The 27,602-nt window shown below is 37.9% G+C and overlaps 2 protein-coding genes across 14 annotated transcripts in view; both read left to right on the forward strand.

Moving 5' to 3' along the window:
• COBLL1 (cordon-bleu WH2 repeat protein like 1) overlaps window positions 1-7,765 on the forward strand; it is an 86,384-nt gene extending 78,619 nt beyond the window's left edge. For all 5 annotated transcript variants that reach the window (XM_087730611.1, XM_087730606.1, XM_087730608.1 and 2 more), the window contains 3 exons: window positions 773-2,397; window positions 3,014-3,196; window positions 5,230-7,765. In XM_087730611.1, the coding sequence (XP_087586737.1) occupies window positions 773-2,397; window positions 3,014-3,196; window positions 5,230-5,316 (1,895 nt within the window). In that variant the 3' untranslated portion in view covers window positions 5,317-7,765. The remainder of the gene's footprint in view (window positions 1-772; window positions 2,398-3,013; window positions 3,197-5,229) is intronic.
• Window positions 7,766-21,864: 14,099 nt separating this feature from the next.
• GRB14 (growth factor receptor bound protein 14) overlaps window positions 21,865-27,602 on the forward strand; it is a 75,908-nt gene continuing 70,170 nt past the window's right edge. For 4 of the 9 annotated variants that reach the window (XR_015698640.1, XR_015698641.1, XM_087730617.1 and 1 more), the window contains exon 1: window positions 21,865-27,312. Coding sequence is in view for 2 of the 9 variants with exons in the window: in XM_087730614.1 (XP_087586740.1) it covers window positions 27,304-27,312 (9 nt within the window). In the remaining 7 variants the exon portion in view is untranslated. The remainder of the gene's footprint in view (window positions 27,313-27,602) is intronic. The other 5 variants (XM_087730623.1, XM_087730612.1, XM_087730614.1 and 2 more) reach the window with 5 other exon arrangements.

The following is a 27,602-nucleotide window of genomic DNA, read 5'->3' on the forward strand; positions in this document are numbered from 1 at the left end:
TCATAACAGCATACTGCATGAGTCCTGCTTATGTGGGACATAAGTTTTAACTGCCATTTTATAACATATCTGAAATGAGGAGAGACGTTTTTTTTTTTTCCAAAATACCACCCCAAATGATTATTCCTAAAGAATTTAAGTTTTCCCAGTATTGTATTTAAAACAATTTGACCCAGATATTCCTGTATTTTGGGGAGGACTACATGTGTTTCCTCTAGGGGTAGAAAATTGAATTATCAGACCTGCTAAACAGAAATAGAAAAATAAAGTTGGAAAATTGCTTTTGCCCATATGTTTTCCAATTGTTTCCTTCTATAAATACATCAGGTGTGGTTGACAAATAACACATGTAATGCTAAAACTAAAGAAGAGAAGCCACAAAGGTGTGGAACTAAATAAAAATTGCATATAACTGAATATTGAATAGTCCTTGGGCTCTGGAGTCACTGACGTCTATATAATCAACTGAAATTCATTAGCACTTTTAAAAGTATTCTAGAATAGATTTTTCTATTAAATTGATGCATGGCACCAGTACCTGTTAATTAAGGAAGAATACCTGAGTTAGAATACTGTTATTTGGCAATATTAGTCAAAGATAAGTATATCTTTAAATAGCTTTTAAAAGTAAGTGTTAAGGAAAATTTTAATATCGGTGAGGAGCCAGTCCTTCTAGTTAAATACATTGGATGCGGGGCTTCATGATGTAAGGGGAAGGTTGAATCTTTGTGGCATCTGTATTAATTTGTATGAATTTCTCTTTAACTTAAAGATTACAGCGATACAAAACTCCTTCCAACAACAGAAGAAGGGAAAGAACTTCAGACAGCCGAAACCAGAACAGCAGATTTTAGAGAAAATAACAAGCTTGAAGCTGACAGACTATCAAACTGCCAGGCATGTAAAAATGACATCTCTGTAAGTCATAGGAATTATCCTCAACTGATTCCAGAAAAGCAAGATCAGAAAACCAATCAAACCATCTCGGACACAGTAAAAACTCAGGATGTTGCAATCCAGACAGGTCCATTGGATAGCAATTTGGGAAGGACTACACAGAAAGAAACTACTGTTCCTCAAGGTTGTGAATCATCCACATTCAGAGGATTGGTCCCTCAACACAATACAGATACAAACAACCCCCTTCTTCAAGTGATGCATGCAACACAAAAGGATGAAGATACTTCAACAGAACAAAATCTTGAGAGACAAGAAGTTACCCATGAAAAAGTAATTCCCATAAAAGATCAGAGTCACATTTGTTTAAATGGCAGTACTTTTGCTTCACCAGAAACAACTGCGAATATGCCAGATGGCTCTGCTCTAAAAGGTTACCCTCTTTATAGACAGGACACCAAACCTAAACCCAAGCCCGCTAATGAAATTACAAGAGATTACATACCAAAAATTGGAATGACTACTTATAAAATAGTGCCTCCAAAATCCGTAGAAATAATGAAGAGCTGGGAATCAGAAATTTCATCAGATTATAAGGATCAAGAGGTACCTACTTCGGAAAACTCTCTGAAACATGAAGACCCCAAAGAATTCATAGTGCAAGCTGAAATTTCTCGTCCTCCAAAAAGTGTGGGTCACTTACAAGTTGGTTCACAAAATGAACCTGCAGCAGCAAATGATCTGCTGCGCAGAGCGAACAGCATTTCTGAACATGTTGTGACATCCGGAGCTGAGATGACTACTGAGAGCAATCGGATGGAAACAGAGTCTTCCAAACAGCGTGTCCCACTGATGCTAAGCATGGATAATTCAAACACTTCTTCTGAGACTCAGGACAAGTCAAATGCATTAAGTCCTACAACGAAGCCTAGTTCTTTTTATCTGCAGATGCAACGAAGAGCTTCAGGTCATTATGTAACATCTGCAATTGCCAGAAGTACCGTTTGTGCTCCTAATTCTGTTCAAAATGAAGCTAAAAATACAGAGATGGAAAAAAAAATCTCATCACCCGATCTAACTTCTTTGTCTTTACATAAAACAAGTACTTCCTCTCCTCCAGCAGATGAAGAAAAAGTTGATGATGGAAAAAAAATTGAATCCTCCACTTCTCCTGTTAAAAGCAATAAACCTTTGGGTTTTCCCTCCTGTCCACCAGCACCGTTGAACCTAAGAACTCTGAGAACTTTTGCAGTTCCAAAGCCGTACTCCAGTTCGAGACCATCCCCTTTTGCTCTTGCTGTCTCATCCGCAGTCAAAAGGTCACAATCATTCAATAAGACGCGTACAATCACTAGCCAGGCACCGAGACAGGAATCTCCTGGTGAACCCTGCTCTGCTGCTTCGGCAGCTGAATTCTCCTCAGCTACCTCTGTGCCTCAAGTGAAAAACCCTTCCTTACAGAGCATAACAGGAGGGTCACCAAATAGCCTAATGGATAAGGTAAACTTTATTTCTAATATTGGTTGACTGTTGATCCACTGTCATCTAGTGTGACTAGTCTAGAGGCTAGTCTCTGAACGGCTCCCTGATCAGAAAGCGCTGTATTCATACAGTGTAAACACCTTGTGGTGTCTAGCCGTAGCACAGCATCATAATGCAATACAGGAAAACAGGGAATGTTGAGTTGAAAACAACCTCATTCAGATTATTGGAAATAATTATTTCTTGCCATAATTAGCATCCCCTACTTTGAAGAACAGTAAATTAAATAGAATCATTTATGCTGTGTATACCTGTTTTTATGTTGTGAGTGCTTATGATGTGTTCTTTATGGTTCTGTGCATTGATTTCTTAAGTTTAATTCTGAGTAGTGTGATCAGTTTGGCTTCAAATGGTTGTGGTGCAAACACACTTGAACGGGGGTATAAAATGTTGCTGTCATAATTATCTGAGGGAGAAACTATGCTATAGTGGAAATGTTGCTGATCTCTGAAACCTTGAATGAAGCAAATACTAGCACTGCAGCCTTGTGCCAGGTTGACTAAGTTTTCTATTTATGACTAATTCAGATTAAAAGGGTTTGTTTTGTTTTTCCTCCCACGTCCTCCCTTTATAGAAAGGCAGCACTGTGAACAGTGAGCAGAAGAGTCAGGTGCAGTCAGGTGCTTCCACTGACCACCCATCCCCTGTCACTAAGAGACAAACCACGACGACGTTCCAACGCTCTGACCCGGAACAGATCCACCAGAGCTTGCTGGCCGCAATCCGCTCTGGAGAAGCTGCTGCCAAATTGAAAAGGGTGAGTTTTCATCATTGCATCCATAACAATGAACTCATGGTAATTCCTTCAAAATTACCATATTAATGCCTGACATGCTCGTAACCTTTCTGGGAAACTGAATCTTCCTATGGTATGTAACACACCATAGTATTACTTCTAACCACATGTCACTAACTACAGCCACTTTAAAAACAGGATAAGATTAAGCAAATGCTGTATTTTTCAGAGTCACTTAGAGGTCAAATCTATCTGTGCTACCAGAAATATTGTTTGGATTTTGTTTGTATATATTTTTATTAAGGTGTTTTTTTCCTCCCATGCATGATTACATTCTGAATAATACTGAACTTTATTTATTTTGCATAGTGTGTGAACTTTGTTTTATGATTCTGTGGGAAATATGCATAGGCATGGTTGTTGGCACAGTAGCTTATAACTTTTTAAAAAGAAAGTTCATAACGTGCTTTTCAAAATTCAAGAAGTCTATTTGTACTAGAAAGAAAACAAAGAAAAACTTCATTATGTGGTTATTCGTTCTTTTCTAGTAGAAATGTTCTCAGGGTAGATTTGTACCTAGACTGATAAAGAGTGTATGGGTCAAGAATGGCATGGGGAAGAAGAGAGAGATGATGACTGAAGTCCTTTTTCCCCTCCCTTTCTCTTCTGTAGGTGGGAGATGTCTTTTCTCAGTATAGTATCTGTTGAGGCTGGGGGTGAGGAGAGGGCTATACTTTTTAAGGAGAAATTATAATAATGAAGATGCTGTAAGCATAAAGAAAAGCATTCTGCAACACAGAAACCTGAAACAGGCTTCAGAAAAAACCTGAAACACACACAGAAAAATGCAGTGAAGAACCCACTGAAATGTTGCCAAACAGCAAACTGTACATGCTGTTCTTTTCACTCTTACCCAGAGCACATATGCTGTGGTACAGGTATGTCTCACAGCAGAAAGAGGGGTTTTGGCCTATAGCAAATTTAATAAAAACATGGTCTCATTTTACGTTTAATATGGAGAACTGGCAGTAGTAGGACAAATGGAGAAATGAAGCGTTTTGTATCAATAGCTTACTAGCACCCAAAAGTGATTTCCAGTATTGAGAGGATTTTTTAAATGCATTCACCTCATAGCTTCCACTATTGGCGCTGCACTCAATAAAAGGAATAATAGCCTGATCCATTTGAATTGTGAAAGAGGTCTGTCAGGTGCTTGTTTCTCTTTTTACCTCTTACCATACTCTCCCTTCTTTCAGCTCTGTGAGGGAATCATTAAAAAAATAAAATGCTGATCCCACTAGCCAAATTCTTTATTTTTTCCCGTTTTACTTAGTAAGTTATGAGTATGCAATGCTGAGATCTGTGGCCTTTGGTGTTGCTGGTCTTTTCTGTTCAGTAGGGCCCTCAGTAATTACTAACCTAAAATGGGTCAAGTGAGGTTTCTTTTTAACCATCTTTGTCTTCAGAATGTTTTCATTGTGTTTAGTAAACTGTGTGCTGTGGTATGTGGTTTGCATGCCTGTGGAGCATCCACAGCTCCCATGAGCTCCAATTGGAGTTGTTGGTTTACGCAGCTCCCCTGAAAATCAGGTCTTTGCTATCCTAGAAGTTACAGTTTGCTCCTGATAAAAGAAACATTACCATGGTATAAAGAAGGGTTAGAAGATTTTGTTAGATATCAGCTCTATTCAATATTTAATAAAAAGTGTTTGGTTTAGTGATGTGTTTTCAAGTATTTCTCTGCAACCAGGTCTGGAGAAAAACTAAAAATTATGCATGTTTTGAATAGTCATACATGGAATTTTTAGATAGGATAAAATATGTTTTTAAGTAATTTCTTACATTTCCACTTCTGTAGCATATGTGCTTTCTTCAGAAATCATATAGGAGGTCTCTCATTGCGATCAGAAAAATGCTAACTGAAGTAACAGCATTTCTGTTTCCTTGAAGTAATACTGTGTAATGTACTACAGAGAGAAGAATATGAAAAGTTAGGTTAATATTTCTTTTTAATTTTTTTTCCTCTTTTCCCCCCCCCCCCCCCTTGCCTCCAGGTTGGTCCTCCGTCAAACACCATATCTGTCAATGGAAGAGCCAGGCTTACTCATTTGTATTCCACAGAAGCAAAAGCTAATCACTAGATGATATACCAAATATTTTGCACTTTACTACTGCTTCATAGGCCAACTTAATACTAACTACAAACTTTTGAAAGTGTAAATGCAAGTATATGTTAATATATTTTTGTCAATTGTTATAGGAATTTCAAGCTGGGTCCTTTGATGACTTGGAAAGATTATTAGAATATGTAAATTATGGTAATATTTTGCCTTTTTCTCTTTATAAAGCCAACTATGCTGCTAAAAAGGTTTAAGAGAAGGTGCAGATGAGCTTTGCTTATGTTACAATGAGATTCAAAAATCCTTGATTTTAGCCTTCAAGACTGAACAATATGTAGCACTATGCTGAAATTAGATTTAAAGCAATCTAAGAATTTTAGATCATTAATTTTCAATTGTGTATTACTTTAACAGATTGTATGAATTTAAATCTACCACATGCTGCCTCCATATTACTTTGTTCAAATTTAATTTGTAATTAGTAGAAAATCTTAATTATATGCAATACTTTTTCTCTTTAAAAAATTGATGGTTTTGTTCCTTCAGCTGAGAGTAGTTGGGATAAGTATTTTGATTTTTTCAATCTCCTTTAATTTTTTCCTGGTAGCACACACACAAAAAAAATCAGGACATAAATTATTTGTACTACTTAAAAACTTTTCTGAATAGTAGCACTACATGACGTTTCTCATCTACTCTTGACTACCTGTATATAGTATGTACCTAGCACTCAGAGAAGCAATACTTTTTGTGAACTAGATATATTTTAAAGTAGTCATCAGCATATAGTCACTTACTGATAAAATGCAAATTCCAGTTTTGATACTTAATGAACTAGAAGACTTTTTTTCCACTGGAAGTACGACTAAAGAATGAACTGCTTTGGACATATTAATGTAAAATATTTTATTCTTAAAACATCACAATAACACACAAAGCATTCTTACATCTGATTTATAGATTACGCATTAAATACAAAAATGGGAATATATATTAAAAGAAAATGCTTCATGTTATATTTTACCCTTTTTCCATTTTTTGTCAAGATTATACATGTTGGGGAGAGGGGTGGAAATATGATCATGCTAATGACAAAATAGCTAGATTATGGATGCATGCAGCAAGTGCTGGGGTATTTGCCATATTAAAATATTTTCTTGCTGGACTTGATTTAAATAAAAGTAATTGTATTTAGTTTCTATTCTTTAACAATATATTTATTTTGTACTTTAGAGACATTCTGTAACTCAGTTTCAGAAACTGATCTATGTGTGCATTTCAAAGGGTTATTAATGGTTTGCTGCCAGGTTTTTGTGCAATAATCTCAAAGAGGTCTCATTACTTTTCTAGTACAGAGTCAATTATTGATTACAAATAACAGTGTTAACTTAATGCTGAAACCCTTCAAGGAACATTTTAGTAAATAAAAATTCATAAAGAGAGCTGATGAACATTTGTTCACTGCTGTTCTCTCGTTTTCTCTCCTGTATCGTAGTCCCCTCTCAATGTGTATTACCACTTCCTTCTCCACCTTGTTCTTGCCTCCAAGCAAGGGCTAATTCCAAGGGCAGGGGGAACCCACATGGTAGTTGAAAAGATCTGTTTCAGGGTCTGATTGCAAAAGAATGCTTCCTCCTTCACTTGAAAATGGTGAGGTGGAAGAGGTAGGGGTTTTTCTAGTTTCTAACTGGGGCTTACATGCTAGATTTCACCGTGTCTTGAGGGACAGAATTGAAAATTGTAACTCTTCCAGGATTCTAGTGTCTGTGTTCACTGTGATCTTTGAAGGCCATGTTTTAAGCATTCCTATACGACATGCTGATCTGTAACTGCCACGGAGAAGCTGCACTGCAAAAGGAACCTCCTTGTTTGTAATTTGGATGGGAGGGGGTTACATGTTTTTTCTCAAACCTTTGTATTCTCTGCGAAGGTGACTAAAGTTACTTCATAGGACTAATTTCATCTCCATCTGTGGTAATACAAGTCTACGTGACATTTCACTATTTCAACCAAATCGGTGGAGTCCAATTATTCTGGTTTGGGAGAAAGATCAAATAACCTTGCTTTGTTGTTGTTTTCTTTGGTTTTGACTACAGAGCTATACTACTGTATGTTCCTTAGTCCCGTATGTTAAAAGTACATTACCCTCTTATGTGAACTCCTGAAGGCAAATATCATCATATGTAACAGAGATTAAAACTAAAACCACCTTGCTTGAATTTTAGGGTTTCTTGTCTTTGTAACTGAACTCGCTTGATAATTAACTGAAATGTCTACACACAATAGCACTGTGAAACTCTTCAATGAGATTTTCTGTTACTAGCTAGCAATATTGTTTAGCAAAACTTTCTCTTTCCCCTTTCTTCTGACATATATATGTAAGACATTTTAAAATCTTGCTATTGTATATCTAGAGACTCAGTTTTTCTTGTACTCTTGTATTAAATTCTACCAGAAAAACTCCTGTTGATTAACTTGACGTGTTTATTCATTGTTCAAACAGGAAAACATTTCTGCTCAAGTAATGAGTAAGTGTTTCTAGCAACTGCAAGCCCAAGTTAGCAGTAAATTTTTGTTGTGGATGCCTTACATGAGGGAAAACAGACTTTTTTTTGGCCCAAGAATACGTACAGTTTGGGCAACCTGTACTACAGATGTCTTCCAACAGAAGGCAACTAGTTATGCCATACCACTTACAATCCCCTTGCTGCTTTTGAATGGCAGTCATAATGTTTAAGGAAGGAAAGTCACGATATTGCAGTAAATGAACATCAGTGTAATTGTGCAGACAAAATAGCAGACCCCAATATATGACTTACTGTCACGAGTTCTTTGAAGAAGCAGCAGATACTCAGGTAGCGCAGTGGGATCTTGGTCCATCTCAGACCACAGGACTTTATAAGTAAAGGAGGGCTAGAAAAAAGGAGATAGTAAAAATGATCTCGTTAGTTATTATAGATGATATCATTTTTATTTATTCTACAGAAGAGTAAAATTAAGACTACAGATGTACCTGGAGAAGGGAGCAGTTTCGCTGGGAGAGCATGACCAGGTAATACTTGGGAATATTGTTGTGACTAGAGATTCTAAGGCCAAGGCAAGAGATACTTGCAGCTGAACGATGTTAAACCACTGGATGTCTCTATTTTTGGGAAGTGTGTTTAGTAAGCAGTGCCCTAGTTTTTCCCAGCTACTTGTGGTTTGTGCCCTAGCATATTGTAGCATACAACATGAACATCTCTAAGAGCAAGGAAGACATTAAAATGATGTGGATATGGACCAAGAGGCATGGGATCACACATACCAGGTAAAGGATGAGAATATGACATGAGAGCAGCTAATGCTTTTAATTTTAAGTTTGTACAGGCACCTGTTATCAGCCAAAGCAAACATTTTCAGTTGGAGCTGCTTAGAATCCTGTTTTAATACACAGTTGCAGAGAAAGTTGAAAGAATTCTGTTAAATAGAAACAAAGAAAAGATGCTGTTGAGCAGTAGGGTGTACATCCTTGAAAGTAATGCTTGGCCAGAGTCCATCTATCAGGTGTTGGACAACTACAACTAGATTGAAGAGTAACTGTAAATGACTAAGTTGATGGGTTCGTAGCCAAGCAAATAGAGCTCTTTGCAGAAGGGAGAATGTGTCTTAATTTAATTGTCTATGTCCGCATTAACAGAATATGAGGCTGAAGTCAAAGTAGTGTGTTTGGACCGGAGCTGCCATCTTCACAGGTACGACAACTGTTTTTGGGTGCTGTGAATGGTCTGAGGTTCTGAAGCTGCAGTGTTGTGTTCAGCTTGGCTGCTGACTGGATAGCTGAATCTGAAGCATCACTTGTTACAGACAGATTTCTTACAAAGTCTATTTCAATGATTCAGCAAGATTGTAGCAATACCAATGGAAATGCTTCACAGCTTTTAATTGAAAAGGAAGCTTTTTATGTGGATTATTTTATACAACCCAATTGAAAATCACAGGTAAGCTGGATTTTTTTTTTTTCTTTTAAATTTCTCATTAGGTAGCTTTGTGAGAGGGAAGGCGTCCTTGTAAAATGACGTGAAATTTGCAAGTAACGGAATACTACACTTTCAAAAAATACTTCATTTTGTTTTGTCTTCCTTGCAAGAACTACGTGACATGGTAACTAACACAGGAACCGTGTGTCAAGAATCTATCGCAATGCTGCATTATTTTTTGTCAGCTGTTCCTGCCTGTTAACACAAGCACTTAACACCTTAACATTTTTGGTGTGTGTATGTCTTCAGGAGCAGATTTGGAAGAGATGTATAATTTTCTCTTTTTTAGCTGTATTAAACCTCACATTCACATAACAGTACAACAGCTAGTGTTTAAGTGAAAGAGGAGTAGATGAACACTTCCTTCCCCCCTTCCTCCACCACCCTGGAAAGACCACTAAAACTGTCAATGGACTTAGCTATTCCTAAATTATTCAAGACACTTAAGAGAATAAAATTAATGGGAGGGTGAAGGAGAGGGGATGAGGTAGAGAAAAAGAAGAGGAGTTCTGCTTTTCTTGATCTGGAGAATCCCCACTTCTGTGAGGACAGGCAGAAGGATATTTCTGCTCCTCCCCTGTTTAATGCACAAAGGAGTAATCTACAGGCAAATTATCAGTTGAGGGTATGACTTCACTTGCTTCTCAGTGGAAGATGTTGAATGAATTTAGTATTCATCAGTGTCTTACAATAGGAAGTGCTGCTTCTTCCCTCACCTTTCATATTTTATGATTTCTGTTTTGGCTTCGGGGTTCTACAAATATTGTACCATTTTGGAACGCATGGGTACAAGCCAGAAACGAAAAGCTTAACTCTGAAAGCCTGGTAACTTGTGATCCCCATTCATGTAATCAGTACAACGATGAAAATGCAATCCTGTGCAGGACAGGCATTGTTCTGCATTTGCTAATATAGCAATGAAAGAAAATCTCTTAGCATTAGGAAAGGGAGAAACAACTGTATTTGAAAAGGACACTAAAACTCTTAGGAAATTTTAACTACATCTATTGGTAATCGTTATTTCAGAGTGACTACGCACATATAACTTAGGGCCTGGAAATAACAAGGACTGTGTCATCTCCAACAGAAATAGATACAACTCCAGTGCCAAAAAGAATCTGAAAGAGTTGGATTTGGATGTAAGTTGCTAATTCCTCTGTGAACTTCTCAAACTTCAAGAATGGTCTTGTGCCAATAACATACTACAGCCAATGTGATTATACACAAATGCCAGTGATGTTTACTGGTTACCAGTTTGTGATTGTATAGTGAGAATTTTTCGTAGCTGTTTTGTTGATATCAGCTGCTGCACGTGAAGAACTGTCTTCTGTTTCAACAAATGATCTGCTTGGCGATTTCTAAAGCATTAGTTTCCATGAGTGCATGGGCATTCCCAAACAATGCTTAAAACAAGTGTTTAGGGGTAGGGTGGGAAGCTAATTCTTAGGTTTCTCCTTCATCAGTTGAATACGCCTCAGAGCAACTGGTAAAATAGATGAAGAGGCTGAAGAAAACTTATTCAATCAGAGTGGAAGACTAGGCATTTCTGAAGAATACACTCTCGTCTCATCTTACGTGAAATGTAAGGTGGCATTATTTTCTTATTCGGTTTAATAGTGACCCAGCTCTCTCTCAGTACAAAGTGGGCATCGAGAGGTGGGGAAAGTTGGGGTGAGGGAGGGGAAGCTTGAAGATCAACGTAGTTGAACTCCTCCAGAAAAACCCCACAACTTGCTGATGGACCATTCCCTTGTTCCTTCCATTGGAGAGAATAAACTGAAATATCTAAAATTCAAAGCCTTAATCTTTGATTTCATTGGATTGGCATGATTCTTCATAGTATACCTAACTATGTGCCTCATATGAATTAATATCATATTCCCTTAGTTATTTAGTGGCAAAAAATGGAGATAGATCACCATGTGGAATATTCAAAAGTATTTACATAGCTATCAAACACTCACAGATTTAATCTTATGATTTGTCTGCATTTTTATGCAGCTGTGGTATCTAGTTGCATCAGGTTATGTGAACTGTAAATCTGTAAAAGTCTTCTATATCTCAGTTTACTGTGAAGATAAGAATTTGTAGTGTGCCAAGAAATGCTCATTAAATATTCCATCAGTCTTCAAAGTTTCAAGTTAAACTTCAAAAATAGAGCAATTGTCAGTATAGGGGGTTCTGCTTCTGCTGTTGCCATGCTCAGAGAACATCAAAGCAACGGGGCATCACCTTTTTATAGTTTTAAGTCTCTATTTAGATTTATTTTAATCTGAATTTCATATTGAACTTAAATGTTGAAAAAATGTGCAATTGTTAAAATGTTTTGACATCTTTAAGCATGAAGGATCCCCAGATGTTTAACAGTATATAATTAGGTGGACCTAATCACTTTATTCATTAATGAAATTCTGTCACTTAAGGTATACAGTGGCTTTGATTAGAGGCATTCCCTTATTAAATGGACTAGAATAGCACCTGAGGATGTCTATACTGTGTCAGTGATTCTTCAAATATTAAGCTGTTCCTGTTTTAGTAGTCATGGCTCCTTTACAACAGTCTTCGGTCATTTTTAAGATGTAAATTCAAGCCCGCTCTGATTTATGAACGAGAACATTGTGTGCTGCTGACACTAATGCGAGAGTAAGTGCTGCTCTGTAACTTGCATAAGGAAGTCAACTTTACTAATATGAAAGAAATTAATTAACCATTAAAGGTAACTTCCCACAGAAACTTAGGTTTACTCATTATTTATGTTCTGTATATGAATTGAGGTTTAACTTGATCACAAATTATAGGCTTGATGCAGAGATTACTGCATGAGGTTACATAGTATTACCACTACATAGGGTTAGAGGGTTGCACCTTATTTTCATGTGGGTATTAGATACCTGAACTGCTACAGCTAATAATGGAAAAAAAGTGTGTACTCCATCAACATACCTATCAGAAAATTGTGTTAATTTTGAAGTAAGCTGATACAGAAGCAGAGGGAGGGAAGGGAAAGACATAGAATTAGTGATGTATTATAAATAGTGAGGTTTAACTAAAATGATAAAACATCAGGTTATGCGAGTACTTTAAAGAAGCCTACAGGTGAGAGTTTTTTGTTCAAATAAGTACTGGAATGATTTGAAATACTGAAACTGAAGTTTGTGAATAGTTGTTTGTACTTGTGAATAATTGTTTTGTACTTATCAGGTGTAGACTGTAACGAAGTGTTGTAAAACAGTATTTTGCAAGTGTCAAAGGGAAGTTGGGTATGGAGAATATATACACACACACACACTTAGAATACAGTATGGCTGGAGAGCTGATGTTTCCACCTCTACAGAACTGACTTTGTCATGTCTAGTGACTGAACAGAGCTCTTAGTCCTCCTTTTCTGTCCTGTTTTTTAAAAGTAAGTGAATTTTAATGCAGCAGAGTTTTCTAGTACTGTTTACCAATCTGTAACACAGTAAGTCAAAAAGCAAAATACCAGCTAATGCAGCACCCTCTCCGGTACCGCACAGAGGGTAATGACACTTGTTTAAAGTCTTCTCCCTGAGTACTAAGCAGGGCTGACCTTGCTTAGCCTGTGGTATTTGATAACCATCCTAGCCAGAGCAACAGGAACACACTAAAGTGCAGTACAGACAAGGAAATTTTCACAAGTGACAGAATGGTTAAAAGAATGGGAATGTTAAAGAATGGGCTTGCGTATGTGATAGGGAACACCCAGAGGAGTAAAAGAGTTGAAGCATACTGTCAGCTCAGGGCAGGGGGAGAATTAAGTCCACAGAACCTGCAGTTGCAACAGCTGTTAAAGAATAAATCTGGCCAACAGTGGCTATTTGCAACTACTAGTGTACTTAGTGTACTAGTGCTGGTGTACATTAACCACTAGTGTACTTACTAATGGTTAATATATTTCTAGTTGAAAAAATAATTAATAAGCTATTGTTGGACTCAGAATTTCATAATTTCCCCCCAGCTATATGTGTGTGTCTGCCTGTTTTGTTTACGCCCTTTTTTTTTCTCCTGTGTGATCCTGAGTGAGAACTAAGACGTGATGGCTACAGTCACACTTAATCTGAAGTGGTAAAGCAAGGACAAATGAATTTATTTCACAGTTGCTTAAGGCTTTATATAGCTCTGATTTATCAAAAATACAGTGAAAATCATCTTTAAAATGGTTAGGCTGATTGCAATTTTCTAAATGAAACACTCAAACTAAACAGGGAGACAGGGGAAGGAATGCGGAGAGAGCTGCAATTGGTCACCTTCGTTAAACAGCATGATAGATCCCATCAGCAGACGCTGTTCCATTTCTTTAAATGCTAAAAGCTAATTAAACACTTGTTCTGCAAACTGAAGTGTATTTGGCCACACAAATGTGGATCACACCGGGGGACACCTGCAGCTGCAAAGTGCACGTACCAAGCAAGTAAGTCCCTACAGTGTATGTGCCAAGCTGCTGTAATTCTGAACTCCAGTACCTAAGCGATACAAAGAGATGAAGCAAAAGCTGAAGAAATGGATTGCAGATTACTTCCTTTTTAAATTGTGGAGGACTGGGAGAAAGATGGGCACCCAGACAGCTGCACAGTTGGGGCCTCACTTTCAAGGGTTAGCATACTGTTAACCCTTATGAAAAGCTGCAGTACTGCTAGGGTCAATTCTTGAATGGTCAGAAGGTCTGTTGGGAGGCAGCCAACAGGCAGTCGAGCTGCTGGTGGCCTCAGCTCTTAGAGCTGGCATGTTTTAACCATCTCTGGAGTGCTGAGGACAGAAAAGTCTCTGATAGAGACACTGTTTACCTGAGTCTCCCTTTACCAAGTTGACGGAGGGGTAGGAGAAGGAGAGCATTACAGTTTGTGTAGCTGCTGATAACTGTATGGTAACTCTCTTGCACATAGCTGTGTGAGAGAGCTCTACCAGAAGTTATCAGGAGACACAGGCATGAGCTGTATGCACAGAGTTCACCTGGGGCTGGCCCATCAGGACAAGGGACCCTGAGAGAGGGAGGTTTGCGGGAAGTGGGCTTCAGGGCTCTACCTGGAAATGGTGGGTTTAATTTTTTTTTTTATTCAAACTGTGTCTGCTATTAATGCCTTTTTAAAAAATGAGAATTTTCAAAATAAAAAAAAATATTCTAGGCTGTCAGGTGTGTTTGGAAGTTCAGTAGATGTAAAAGGCATATTCTTTGGTGTCCACTAAAGATAAAAGGCTGAAAAGAGAGGTAAGGAAGGGTCTGCTAGACCATATTGTCAGGGAAAGGAAGTAGGTGAGTCTTTTCTTGTGTAACTATTACATGAATTTAAAAACATAATTTGGTGGTGATGTGAAATGTAAGTTGCTTGATCATCAGTGGGGAAAACAACATAGCAGAAATCAAGCTGCAACCCAGCAGGAACGATTTTGTCTCGGGGGGGGTGGGGGGTGCAAAAAAACAGCAGTTAAAAGCAGCAGATATTTTAGATTGTATTCTGACTCTTTAGATTGATAATCTAAAGGTGGAAGGCAATTTGGGCAAGAGAGAGAATAAAACGAGTTATAAGACCTTTAGAAAACATGTCAAGAAAGATTAAAGGAATGAAGTTGGTTTAGTGTAAAAAAAAAAAAAAAAAAAAGGAAGACTGATTGGGATGACATAACCATGTTTCAACACAAAAAAAGTTGCTACACCAAGGCAAGTGATTAATCATTGTATCTTCAAGCAATAGTCTGTTCCAGCTTTAGAGCATAATGGAAGAATGGCTGTACTGGGTCAAACTGAAGGTTCATTTAGCCTGTTACCTGGCTTTTGTCAATGATCAAAAATTCATGCCTAGGGAAAAACATAAGATTATAAAACACACAAAGTAATACTTACCCCAGGTATGCTCAACCTTCAGCAATTTCTTGCTCTGAGAATGCCTAAGTGAAGATGATTTCTATGTATTTCATAGTCTTCTTGAACAAGAACTTGGCTACTCATTCTTTCAACTGCTGTAAACTTTGAGCAGTGGCAGTACTGTGTGACAAGGAGTTCCTTGACTTAATGACACACTATCTGAAGAACCATTTTTTTGTTTGTTGTGAACTTCCACTTGCTAGCTTAATTTTATCCTCTCCTATTCTTTCTCTGAAAGAGACATTAACTCATCAATCCCCATTCATGCTCTCCATGCTACTCATGTCTTTACATAATGTAAGGGGTTGTACCATAGGCATTTGAGACATGTACACTTTTGCCTTTTTATCTGCTAGATGTCATTGAGGTTTGTCAAAACAAAGATATAGAGCATGCCTTATGATTCACTTCTCTCAATATCTTGGGAAGAGGATATTTTCTCTTAGCCACATTTATTTTTCAAATCTGTCTCCTTTTGCAGCTGTTTGCCATAGCGAGTGACCTGCAGGATAACACCTATCTTCTGTACAAGATCAAGAGTCCGAGAGAAGTTTGTGTGTCACACTTCTAAAGTACTAAATATCCAGCTGAATAGAACCTTGCTAAGTCCTATTTATTTACAGATTTGATCATCTGATTCACAGATGATCTTTTCAGTTCTCTGGCCAGTGAAAAAAAAGAGTTTAAACACTTGAGGATATGATACATAGGATGCTCAGTTTACTGTGATAGTTATTCATTAGTTTCAACTTAAAATAATGAGATGTTTTGGCAGCTAAAATGTGCCACCTTTACATGTGAAATTTCAATCCATTTTTCTGATAGTGGATTTCAATAGAAATTCCTACTGACATACTATGTTTGATTAGAATAGCTCATCTGATCTAATTCATCCATTAGCAATTTTCCCAAGAAGTTATGAAGGCATAAATATATAAGATTTCCAACAGTGAGATAAGAAATGAAGAAGCTTAACAACAACAACAAAAAAACCCTGGTGAAGGAAACATTTATGCTACCTCCCACCTGAGCACCAAAAGCTGTTGCTCCCAAAGGGATGGCAAGTCAGAACCCAGTGGTGTAAGTCAGCATCCACGAGACAGCAGCTAGGGTCAGCCAAGAGTCCAGATTACCAGACAAGTCCATAGTGAGGAGGAGACGTCTGTGGCTCTGGGTGCAGACCAGCAGGTCCATGGCCAGACACAGGCATGGATGCAGCAGGAACCGTAGTTCAAGTGGGGACAAAGCATTAGAGCCTCAGATCAAGAGCAGCTCCCTAGCAAGGGAACAGCCCTGACTACAGCCTCCCCGCCGAGCTGTCTGAAGAGCTCTTCCCAAGGTTACCAGCTGCAGTGGCCTGGCCTTGAGCTCAGAGAGCCAAACCCACAAGACAAGGGAGGATGTGCTTAGGGTCTTGACAGCTGGCTCTGATGGAAAGTATGCCCCTGAATGGAAGGAGCTACAGCAATGTAATACTTGAGATATGCTAGAGTTCACCCCTGGAAAAACATTTTGCTTGCAGATGCACACCAGGTCTAGCAGGAAAAGGAGGGAGCTGTGGGCGTTATTAAGACTGCTGTGGTTTTCTCATCCCCCTTCAATCCCCATCCACCAAACTGAATGCAGTAGGCAATATGGCCATGAGTTGTACTCCCTCTCCCCTTTTTTAAGATCAAATTTTCACTGTAGTCAATCACTATGCTGAAGGTTGCTGTAAAGCATCAGTTGAATCAAGACCATGTACTTGCATAATGAGCACTTTTGCCTACAAATACAGGTAGCTGTCCAGAAATCTAGAACATGGAGAATGTATTGCCTTTAGTTCAGATATTCTTTCTAGTCTGGCCTGCAATCAAGCACAGTGTTTTCTCCTGAACTATTTCTGCTGATTCATTATTACCTTATGTTGTATTGCAATGTTAAAGTGAAACATGTTTCTTTAACTCTCTTTAAATGCACTACCTTTGTGGCACCATTTTTATATGGGTCTTTGGATGCCTTTTTAATGGTACATTAAAACTTAATGAATGCTGAGTAACAGTAGAATCCCTATGGAAGCACATATGGTATCTACATTAATACTGAATGAATGCATAATGATCAGTAAAATTTCTCTGATTTCCACATGAATCAACAGTGATGAGCCACTTAGTGTTACACTCAATTACATCATGTTTAATTTATGTAGCATTGTTTGGACATTATGTTTAAAATGTCTTTAGTAAATCATTGAGACTCTAATTGAGCCTCCATTTCGGTGACAAATTGCACTGTAAACATTAAATTCAGTTTTTTACACAACAGTTAATTTATGTTGAAGCCTGATTGCAAAGGGTCAACAATTTGATATATTCTCACTATTACTCCCTAAAAAATGGAATCCTAGTATGAAAACAAATTGCGGTACCTCTTAAATTATTTCTGTTCCCCTAGTTGTGCAGCCGCCGGACACTGGAAATGCATTAATTCCCTGAACTCTGGAAAGAATGACAATACCTCAACTGGTCTATATGACTGCTGCCAAGCAGTTCAGAAGACCTTTTCAGGTCAGAGGACTTTGTCTACATCTATGCAGCAGACTCAGAAGAGTTCTGCATAATGCCTGCCTCACCGCGGTGTCACACCACCTCTCATGTATTTGGGAGGCCCTTCTAGCACATCCATGAGTCACTTGCAGTGCCTATATAACACAGCAAGGTGGACCAAGAGCTTCTGAAGAGTGACCATGCCACCAGTCTGCCAGAGGTAGCCAAAGAGGTGGTGAGGGAACCTCCACCAAATGCAGATACTGTCTTTCAGCTGTTTTCCCATTCCGTGCAGGACAAGGAAGCAAACACCTATTCCCATGGTGTTGATTACCTAACAGCCTGTGCAGAGGAATATAATCTTGTCTCACTTCCAAAACAAAAGCATGAGGACCCACTACCTCACTTGATCGCTCCTGTTCTCCCTTGTAACACACTGAACACGGGCAGTTGGTTGCACAGGCCCTGGGGTGAAGGCTCTGTAAAAGGCTGCCGGTGACAAGAAGACTGTCTGTAGCTGCGGCCCTCCACTGAAGTCTTCCACAGCAACTGCTGCAGCAACAGAATTTGGAATGAAACAGGGCAGAGACTCATCAGAGGATGCTATGTGAGACTCGTCTTTCCAGACTGGCTTCACATGAAGACTAGGGATATGCACATATCTGATCACAGTGAAAAATAATACAAGTAAATACACTTTGTAAGGGAAAACTGGAAATAAAATACACATCCTCCCAACCTCCCTAGGAACAGTAAACTTCTGCTTGGCTTTTACTTTTTCCTGTCAGGTACTTCTAGCAGATAAGCTCCTGACACCATTTCAGTGGGTGTCTGCTTGAGGTGGCTTTGGAGATGTTCCAAGGCAGGCCTGTAAAGATTCATTCGTAGAATAAGACTGGGGTTGCCTATTTTACTCAATCAGCTCAGTTACCTGAAGAGCCAACTGAACTTGTCTGACTTTTAGCAGAGAAGACACCCTCTTCTACTACTCCAGAAGGGATTTTGCATTCTCTGTTCTCTCAAGTTGGTCCTTCTCCCTGGTAGTTCAGGCCAGCAAGGTCTTATCAAGAGTCTTTTTGTCTTTAACATTCTTCCTCAAATAGCTGTTCAAAATACAGTAAGCTGGAGAGGTCTTGGCTTAGGGGAGTTTTTAATTCTGAGAGGTTGTCTAGTCCAGCTGTCTCAACAAGAAGGACTGGGGGGAAAGAGAACCAGGTTTGGAGACAAGATCCTATCAGCTATTTACAAACAAATCCATCAATATATTTTTAGCTTCTGCAAATTTCCTGCATTAGCTTCTAGCACTAGGCACTGCATCCAGTTGCTTTCGTTTATAGAGAATTTACCATCTGTGAGTATACAAAGCTATCATTTTAATTTGCTGTTCTTTTTGATCTACTATGAGATTATCTGATAACTGGCAAGGCATCTAACAAACAGCTGACCAACAAGTTTGTTAGAAGATCTACAGACAAAGAACTTTATAATGATAATGATCATAACAATAGCTGCTCTCATTTCTCTGGATTGCTGAAAAATGCAAATTCAGACCTTTAATAATTGCAGCTCAGGCTTTCATTTCTGACAGCAAAATGAGAGAGAAAAAAATCTTTCCATCCTAAGAAGCTGTAAAAGAGGCTATCAGCTTCTTTTTTTTTAATTATAATTCACTTCATTCTTGTTAGAAGAATTTAATAAACGAAGTATAAGAGAGAAAAGATACTTATGGAGAACCTTTTCATTTTGCTTTAAAAAGTCCTTTTTTGGTTTGTGTTGATCGTTTTAATGATTCCGTTCTCATGATTCAGGAATTTAATTCAGCTTTAACTTGAATTGAATAAAATATTGGCTAGCTTACTGGCTATGATGATAAAATGCATGTACTGTTTAAACAGAAAGTGTTTGAAATATATGAAATAATCTGAAATACACTTCTCTTCAATGTATGCTTAATAGATTTTAGTGATGTAATTATTTCTAATTTGTTATGTGGCTATATATTTTTAGAGCCTGCCGTGTAAGAATATTTTTCAAAATTAGATGTAATGAGGTTATAATACCACTATAGCCTTTGGAATAACACCAATATAAGAAACAGTATAAGAAAATAATCGAATGTATGCCTCGAGCTACATGATGACTGTACAAACAGACTTCACGGCAAATTAGATTTCCTTGACTAGTCTTGTGGTTACAGTGATATAATTCATGTTTCATAACTCTGAAGAAATAATGAAGACATTGTAACCAGAAATGTGTCAATTTGAATAAATTTATTATGAATTGCTTTGGTTCTAAAAGCTCCCAATATGTTATAATAGAAGCCTACGTTCTTGCTTGAGAGCCAGCCAAACTATCTGTAGAAAATGGAATGGGTTTTTAAAGTCTTAACAAATCACTTAATGGTAGATTTTCCCTTCGCATAAATAAAAGGAGAAAGGTTCTGAAGGGACTGTGCTAATAAAAGAGATTGGAATATACCTTTCTTTTGAAGCCACTTTGAAAGCAGAATGTTTGGAAGCCTCATATTTAGATGGTGGCCTCTTACTCCCCACAGAAACTCAAAATACTGTTAAAACTGTACATCCATTTTCGCCTGAATCCAAGTTGCAATGAAGCAAAACTTAGCCCATGCAACAATTAACTCTCTTCACCCCTTGCTAAACTGCAATTACATTCGGACCGAATGCAATATTCAACGGGCTACCTCCAGCTACAGTGCAAAGTAACCTCTCCAACTAAAACCATGCAGGCTGGCGGCATCCGAATTGGAATTTAGTTAAGGCACCATCTGACACTTTCACAAAGTACAATTTATCAGTTAGGAAGTTTCATGTATCACCTTCAGCGACGCATTCTGGCTCTAATGTGATTTCTTGGTCAGAGGCTTGGTATTGGCTCTGAGGCTATGGCTTGACAACATGCTAAAATGGGCTTGAGGCCTTGAAGAGTTGCCACAGGAAGAAGAATCCTCAAACTCACTTTGTTAGTTCAGATTTGTTAAAGAGATTTTCAATGGGTTGAATTTTTACCAGTAGGCTTTTTGCCAGATCAGATATTGCCTGTTCTCCCACAGCCTGCATAAAGTCAACACAGAAACATAAAGCTGCTACAGATTCTTTATCTTGTGCTGTGGCTAATTTGACAGAAATGGGACCGTGTGCTCATTCCTTCTGTGGAATGGGTATATCATCTTGCGTGATCCAGTAGCACAGAAATCCAGTCATGAGAAAGAATACCAACTTTTGTGTCTAGTGTGGAGTTACAAAACCTGGACTTTATGAGAAGGGAACGTATTAGTCCGGTAGTTCTTCTTGGATGATAGGATGAAAGTTCAAGTGGGTTAGAAGTCTGAAAACTGCATTGCTATTGTTTTATAAAAAAAGTGTATTGCTTTCTCATATTTGAATTCTCTGACAAGTACAATGGATTGAGCTAAATTTATGGAACTGACAGAGAACACTGAAGGTTGAATTTAAAAGGGTTGCGTGGCTATAACAGTTTTCCTAATTTTAGATGTGATCTCAGTTTGTACTCCTGCTTCCCAAATGCTTCAGATACATCAGATGTTAAATTTCTTTGAAGTCAGGTGCAAATTATTTATGAACTTGTTCAGTAGCCAGCATTTTTCTCATTTTCCCTCCCACCCCAAGGGAAAATTTTGTAAGACTTTTTGACTTTTAAGTAGAATTTACAGGGTCGCTGTGTGTAACACAATTGTCTGGAATTATCTTGTATGTTATTATTCACGTATTGTGTCATGTCTCCTTCATAAATACACAAAAGTGAACTAGAAGGTTGCTTGCATTCAGTGTTATAAAATTGTTCTATTTGTCATGGTAAAATTAGGACTATTAGGAAAAAAAAATCACTTTTTAAATGAAGTGGAGTAGCTGCTAAACAACTCACAGAACACAGCTTCAGTAAACATGAAATCAAAGGAGAAGGTACTTTTTTCTTCAGCTCAAAGGAAAATCACCTTTTGGACCAGATTTAAAGCTGACTTATTGTCAGGAGTACTGAAGTATTAATACATTTTACCTTTTTTATTTTTAGAAACAAGAAACCTTCATTATAGTTACAAAGAAGGACAGCCTGATTGTTAGAGTACTAATTTTGGACTCAGAGTTTGCATTCCTTACTCAGCCACAAATTCCATTACATCTTGAGAAAATCACTTAGCAAATTAATTGCATTGTCTAATTTTCAACAGCTAACTGAGATGCTTAAATCAGAAGACAGTTCTCCCTAGGTTTCCCATGTAGTCAGAGGAAACAAAAAGTTATTCTGGGATGGCTGTCAGCACTAAAACCCCTCTGTGTTTTTTAGTTGACCTCTGGAGTCTTCTGTTTCTCCCCATGGAAGTTCTATGCCTCTATGTTAAATGGCCAGTCTAACCTGGTATAGTGTCTGAAGTCAGGTACTCTGAATACCCACTTAGGGTTAATTTTTAAACATGTTCAGGCACATAAAGATGCAAACATTTACTCATCCATATGAAGGGAATAAATACATTAAAATGTTAGGTGCACTGATGTTGTGATAATTAGGTTCATAATATGTGCTGAGATTGTCATTGTTAGATAGGGTTCCTGAATTAGACATTTGCATTAATAACCTTTTAATATAATAACTTCCAAGTAGTCAGCACAATGCTTTTAAAACATGAACGGTAGGTTGGTTTTTCAAAGCTTTATTGAATACCTCATTCCCTGAATATAGATTTCTTGGAAAAACTCTTGAGACAGAGAAAATGCCCCTTCTCTGTCTAAACCCTGTGGGATTAATTCATTCCAAAGGGTACTAAATGTCCTACCAGGTGATGTATTAAAATGGTGGCAGATATGTTATCATACAGTGCTACTACCTTAGGAATTCCAGCTGGCCAGATAAGCATTTGTTTATTTTACTTTCTGTCATTTGGGAGGAACGTAATTACTCTGTCATTAAGGTTCAGCAGAGCTTTCCATTTCAGAGCCCATTTTCAAGGCATTCCAAATTGCACATGCACAGGTAGACTGATTTGGCAATTGCTTTGCTCAGTCAGGGCTGGTGCAAATTTGGGGGTGCAAATCTGGGCTACGTTCTTCTAGTGATTTTGGAAGAGAAAAATTCTTCCTCTTCTCACATGTATGCAGATATGCATAGAATTACATTTTAATTTCTTACTATTCCCAGAATTAGAGAAAAATCTCCTTCGATCTAATGAAACCTTCCAAAACCCAATTTCACAATGCAATAGGCCTGAAGTTACTGGACTTTAATTTTGTTTCCTGAAGTCATGGATAGTCTATTGTGAGCTGCACGTTACAGAAGCAGAAAAGAGACAACATGAGTGAAATTCAGGCACCTAAATACAAGTGTCTAGTGCCATATTTAATGTCCAAGGATATCTGAAACATCCACACCGGGCTGTCACATGTGACATCAGATCAACGGGAAACCCATGCCATCTTAGGGAGGTATCTAGGTATCTAAATTGATATTAGATGCCTGCATTTAGGCAAACAAATCTCTATACATCAATTTTTCAAAATACAGAATTCATTTTGTCTTTAAATTTCATGTATCAGCCTTGTACTCTGATAACAAAAGTGGAATGCTGCCTGCCTTGAGTCTGACCAGGTATGTTGTTTCTTTTTGCCCAAAATAACTCTACATCTCCCTTCCTCTTTGCATATACGTGGAGATTCTTACTGTGCTTTGTCTGGTACTATTGCTTCAGTGTCCTTGGCAGCAGCTCAGAAATGGCTGAGACTTATAAGTGGTGTGGCTGTTTGTGAGAAGACATTTTAGCTCTACATTTCTTGTGGTTTGTTTTTTTTTTAAATGCTTGTATTTTGTTTCCCACTCTACAAAATGACTAGTGTTAAAGGATCTTGAATCTGTTTTCCCAACAACTCAGATTATGGAAACCGGACTTCTGTTTGCTGGATAAACACAAGGAGTACCAGATAGCATAGTCACCTGCACCCTTCCCGCCATAATAATTACATGTTTGTGTGCAGTACTGTGAAAGTATATAAGGTCAGAAATTTGTTCTTTGTGTAAGGTGGAGTTCCAGAAAAAGGGCTGTAAAAAGTAGTAGCAGTAGTCTGCTGTTGTGAAACATTGCCTCTTTAATTTTTCTAAATATTTTATCACTGATGTGATGTTTAAAGTTGTCCACTCTTCACAGCAGTTATTTCAGAGGAACTAATAAAGCATTAATTATCACAAATATTTATAAGGGATTAATAAGAACAGAGAAATGTATTAAAAGAAAAATGTTTCTTCCATTACAATACTATCATTATAAATATTTGCCACTGCTAAATCAGTTCCCTGAGACTCGTCAATTCACTTCCACAAATAACTGCATAAGTATACCATGCGGTTCATTCAGCCATAACAACCCAGAAGATGACATCTAGTCCGGTAGATTTAGACCCATTAGATGAAGACCTCGCCACTGTATTCCATACATATGTAATATTCACCCTGGACTATTACAGTTCTCTCTAGGAAGGAACTTTATGCCTTATAGAAGCTCAAGGTTGGCCAGTGCAGATCGCATCACCTAATACACAGTTTATTATAGACACTGCTGATTGATTGATTTCATGCAGCCTTAGCGTGAAGGAGCAGAAGCCAGTATGTCACGTTGTCTGACCTGCATCTCACAGGCACTATATGCCATCCAGTCAACGCGATGCTGAACCTATTTATTTGTTTTTAGCTACAGTGACCTTTCAGAAATCGTAAGTTCTTGATTTGACTTGATCGATTTGAAGGGTATCATTCTCAAAATCCCGCACAGAATTTAATTCTGTTCTTCTGTTACAGTTCAAGGCAAACTTCCAGCAGGGGGATGTTCTGGGCTGAGGACAAAGCCGTCACAGGGAATCACACAACTTGCTATTGAAATAGCAAACACTGTTGTCAAAGCTAGCAATAAAATCCATCCCTCTACTCAAGTTTCTTACCAAAGTACACTAAAGTATTCATGCTTTTCAACAGGTAAAAAAATCCCAAGCCCAACCCAAACAATAACAGAAAAGACAGTGCAAATCTGCTTCTTGATAGTAAGTGCAGAAAAGGAAAAATAAGTCAGGGGAAACACCAGAGTGTTACTGTGCTGTGCTCTGTGCACACAGAGGCAGTTTCAGATTAAGTTGAAAAGCAGCTTCTGGAAATGACTGAGACTGGCGGTACTGATTTAATCCCTTGGAACCTTTCCCTTATCTGCAATAAAAGATACACATTTTAACAGTAATTCTAAACTTAACATTCAATGTGAGCTATAATAATAGCAAGACTCCTCACAAAACATTCAACCACAGATAATTTTCAGAGAGTTATGCACTACTGCCAAGAAGTAAGCTAGTGATCTCTCTACTTGTGCTCATTGGATAAATTTGGCTCTCATGAAGTACTGCCCAAACAGATGGGCCAGTTTTCAAAGTTAAAAGTGGGCTTTTGAAATGCTCAGGAAAGAGCAAGAATGCACAGCTCGTTGTATCAGGACAGTAATATGTGCTCAACATAGTCTAAGTACATTGAGATAATAAATACACATAAATTACAAATTCAGGCTTATATCTTGGGGCATGCCTTTTCTACTGGACAAATCACTTTTTTGTTTTTCCTTAAGGTCATCCTCTGTATCATTACATTTGATGCAATTTGTTTTGGGGTGCTTGTAGAGAAAACATTGTATTGGGTGACAAGACTTAGCCTTGCACTGGAAAAACTAGGTACTTCTGTGGCTTCAATCTAGTACTTCAATAGAGATAATTCTTTTCTCTGCTACTGTGGCTATGACAGAAGATGGTGTAAAGGTATGATATTAGTTCTCTTAGTGGAACCATCTTTAAGAAATTATAGTGAAGCTTTTTATGGAGAAGCCATTATACATACAAAACCACACTGAAAGTATCTTGATAAAAGCAAGGGGGTATGGGTGGAAGGGTGAAATAAAAAAAATCCAACAAAACCCCTCTACAGTTTTCAGAGATAATCACAGATAGTTTGGATTTTTTAAACCTTCACTTTGTCAGTAATAACTGTGAAAGTTTACTCTAATTAAAGGCATAATCTTGTCACATTAATCAAGTGCAGTGGTTCTAAATAGCGCACAAGCTTTTGAGAACTGGAGAGCTTGATTTTCTGGAAGTGGGGTGCATACTGAATAGCTTGAATGCATTGGGGTATTTCTCAGTATATATTTTTAATTTTACTTGATAAACACCTGGACCTGATTAGGGCTAAGAAAGATTAAATTAAAAGAGAAAACAAAACTACTGAGTTGAGGATTGAAGAATGCCCAGAAATTTAGTTTTAGGGAAATGTATGTCTTGGAACAAGGACCACTGTGCTGCAGAAACACAGCAAGTATCAAAAAACAGACTAGGCAGCTTAGGTGTATTTATGATAAAAAGGAAGCCAAGTCACACAGCTCAGCAAGTATTTTGGTGTCAGGACTTAGCAGAAATCTGCTAGCCTTTTAATATCAACACTATTAATTGTCCACAGATTACTGGGTTTGTACTTGTTCAAAGAAAGAGTTAAAAAAGGTTGCATTTGAACAGAGTCTAGGTCAAATGCTCTCAGATATCTTTAGCCAAGCTCAGGCAATCCTTTTTACCCTTACGGTTGTTTGCAAGGAGAGACAGTAAGTCAGGAGAAACTTTTAAGTTTCACATTCTCACCTGCACAACGTTTCCAGTGTTACACTGGAACAATCACATAGGTCTTTCTGTGCCTCCATTTTCCAATGACTGTATTTTTCTCATACAATGCTATTCCCACAGAAAGCACTGAAAGCAGCAAGCATCAGGACAGACTATGAGAAGTAGAAAAAAAAAAAATTTAAGTCAATTTGTTTCTTAAATTACTACATTCAAGTGAAATTATAATAGCGGTACATTTTTTATTGATCTTTCCTACAAGTGGCATTTTTGCTGTCATGACTCATTAGAATCCCAGCAAAGTTATTTTCAAACACAGAAGTATTTAATTTGTTTGCTAATATTCCTTCTAATTGTGTTTTTTATTTGCCTGCCATTTTAAAACAATTACATGACTAAGCCTAAGACTCAAAAACGTACCATGTATGTCAGGTTGCAGCGATGTAACAAGTTGCAAAGACTGGGTGAAAAGTAAAAACATGTTTTCTTTTTGTGGCTGAACTTTTAAAATGCTGACTGACATCAGCATATGATTGCCACTTGAAGGTTTTTATCTCTTCCCGACCTCAGTTTTCTACCTAGAGCACCTACACCAGTTGTCCTTCCTTCTATTCTTTTGAAGACAGTGAGGTTTAACATGCCACATTTATGCCAGTAAATCAACTAGGCAAAAAACAGTGGTCTGGTCTGTCCAATTGTGTAAAAAGATAGCTGTTTGCAAACAACAAGCAAATCCAGTCAATCATCTGAGACTGTAAAATTCCAGAATGTTTGCCAGTCTCCGTATATAAGAACTGTTAATCAACTCGGACTTGCACTTCTGCTGTCAGCATAACAGAGAATGAGCTGTTCAGAGGACAAGAAATCCTTCATTTCATTGAAAATAAACGTCCTGCAAAATCAGCTGTGACTCAGCCAAAATGAAAACTGTGAGTATTGCTTCTATGTCAGAAAAATCTTCCTCCAGAATTGAAATTTTGGCTTGTGTGTGAGGATTTCTTCGGTGGGTTCAGGAAAAGAGCAAAGCACACGTCCTAAAACGTTCTGTATTTTCACCAGTCTGACATCTCAGGTACTGCCCCTGCGTACGCCAAGTACAGTCAGGTTTCTAAATACAGCTGTTTCTACCAGGGGCTGGGCTTTCATTATTTGACTTTCTATAAAATTGACTGACTTACAGGGTTTTACCCACTCTGCTGCCGTCGAACTGTTCTTCGTA

This window comes from Nipponia nippon, unplaced genomic scaffold (assembly GCF_047370975.1).
Source record: "Nipponia nippon isolate SJK-2023a ecotype South Korea unplaced genomic scaffold, ASM4737097v1 scaffold_5, whole genome shotgun sequence".
NCBI lineage: Eukaryota > Metazoa > Chordata > Aves > Pelecaniformes > Threskiornithidae > Nipponia > Nipponia nippon.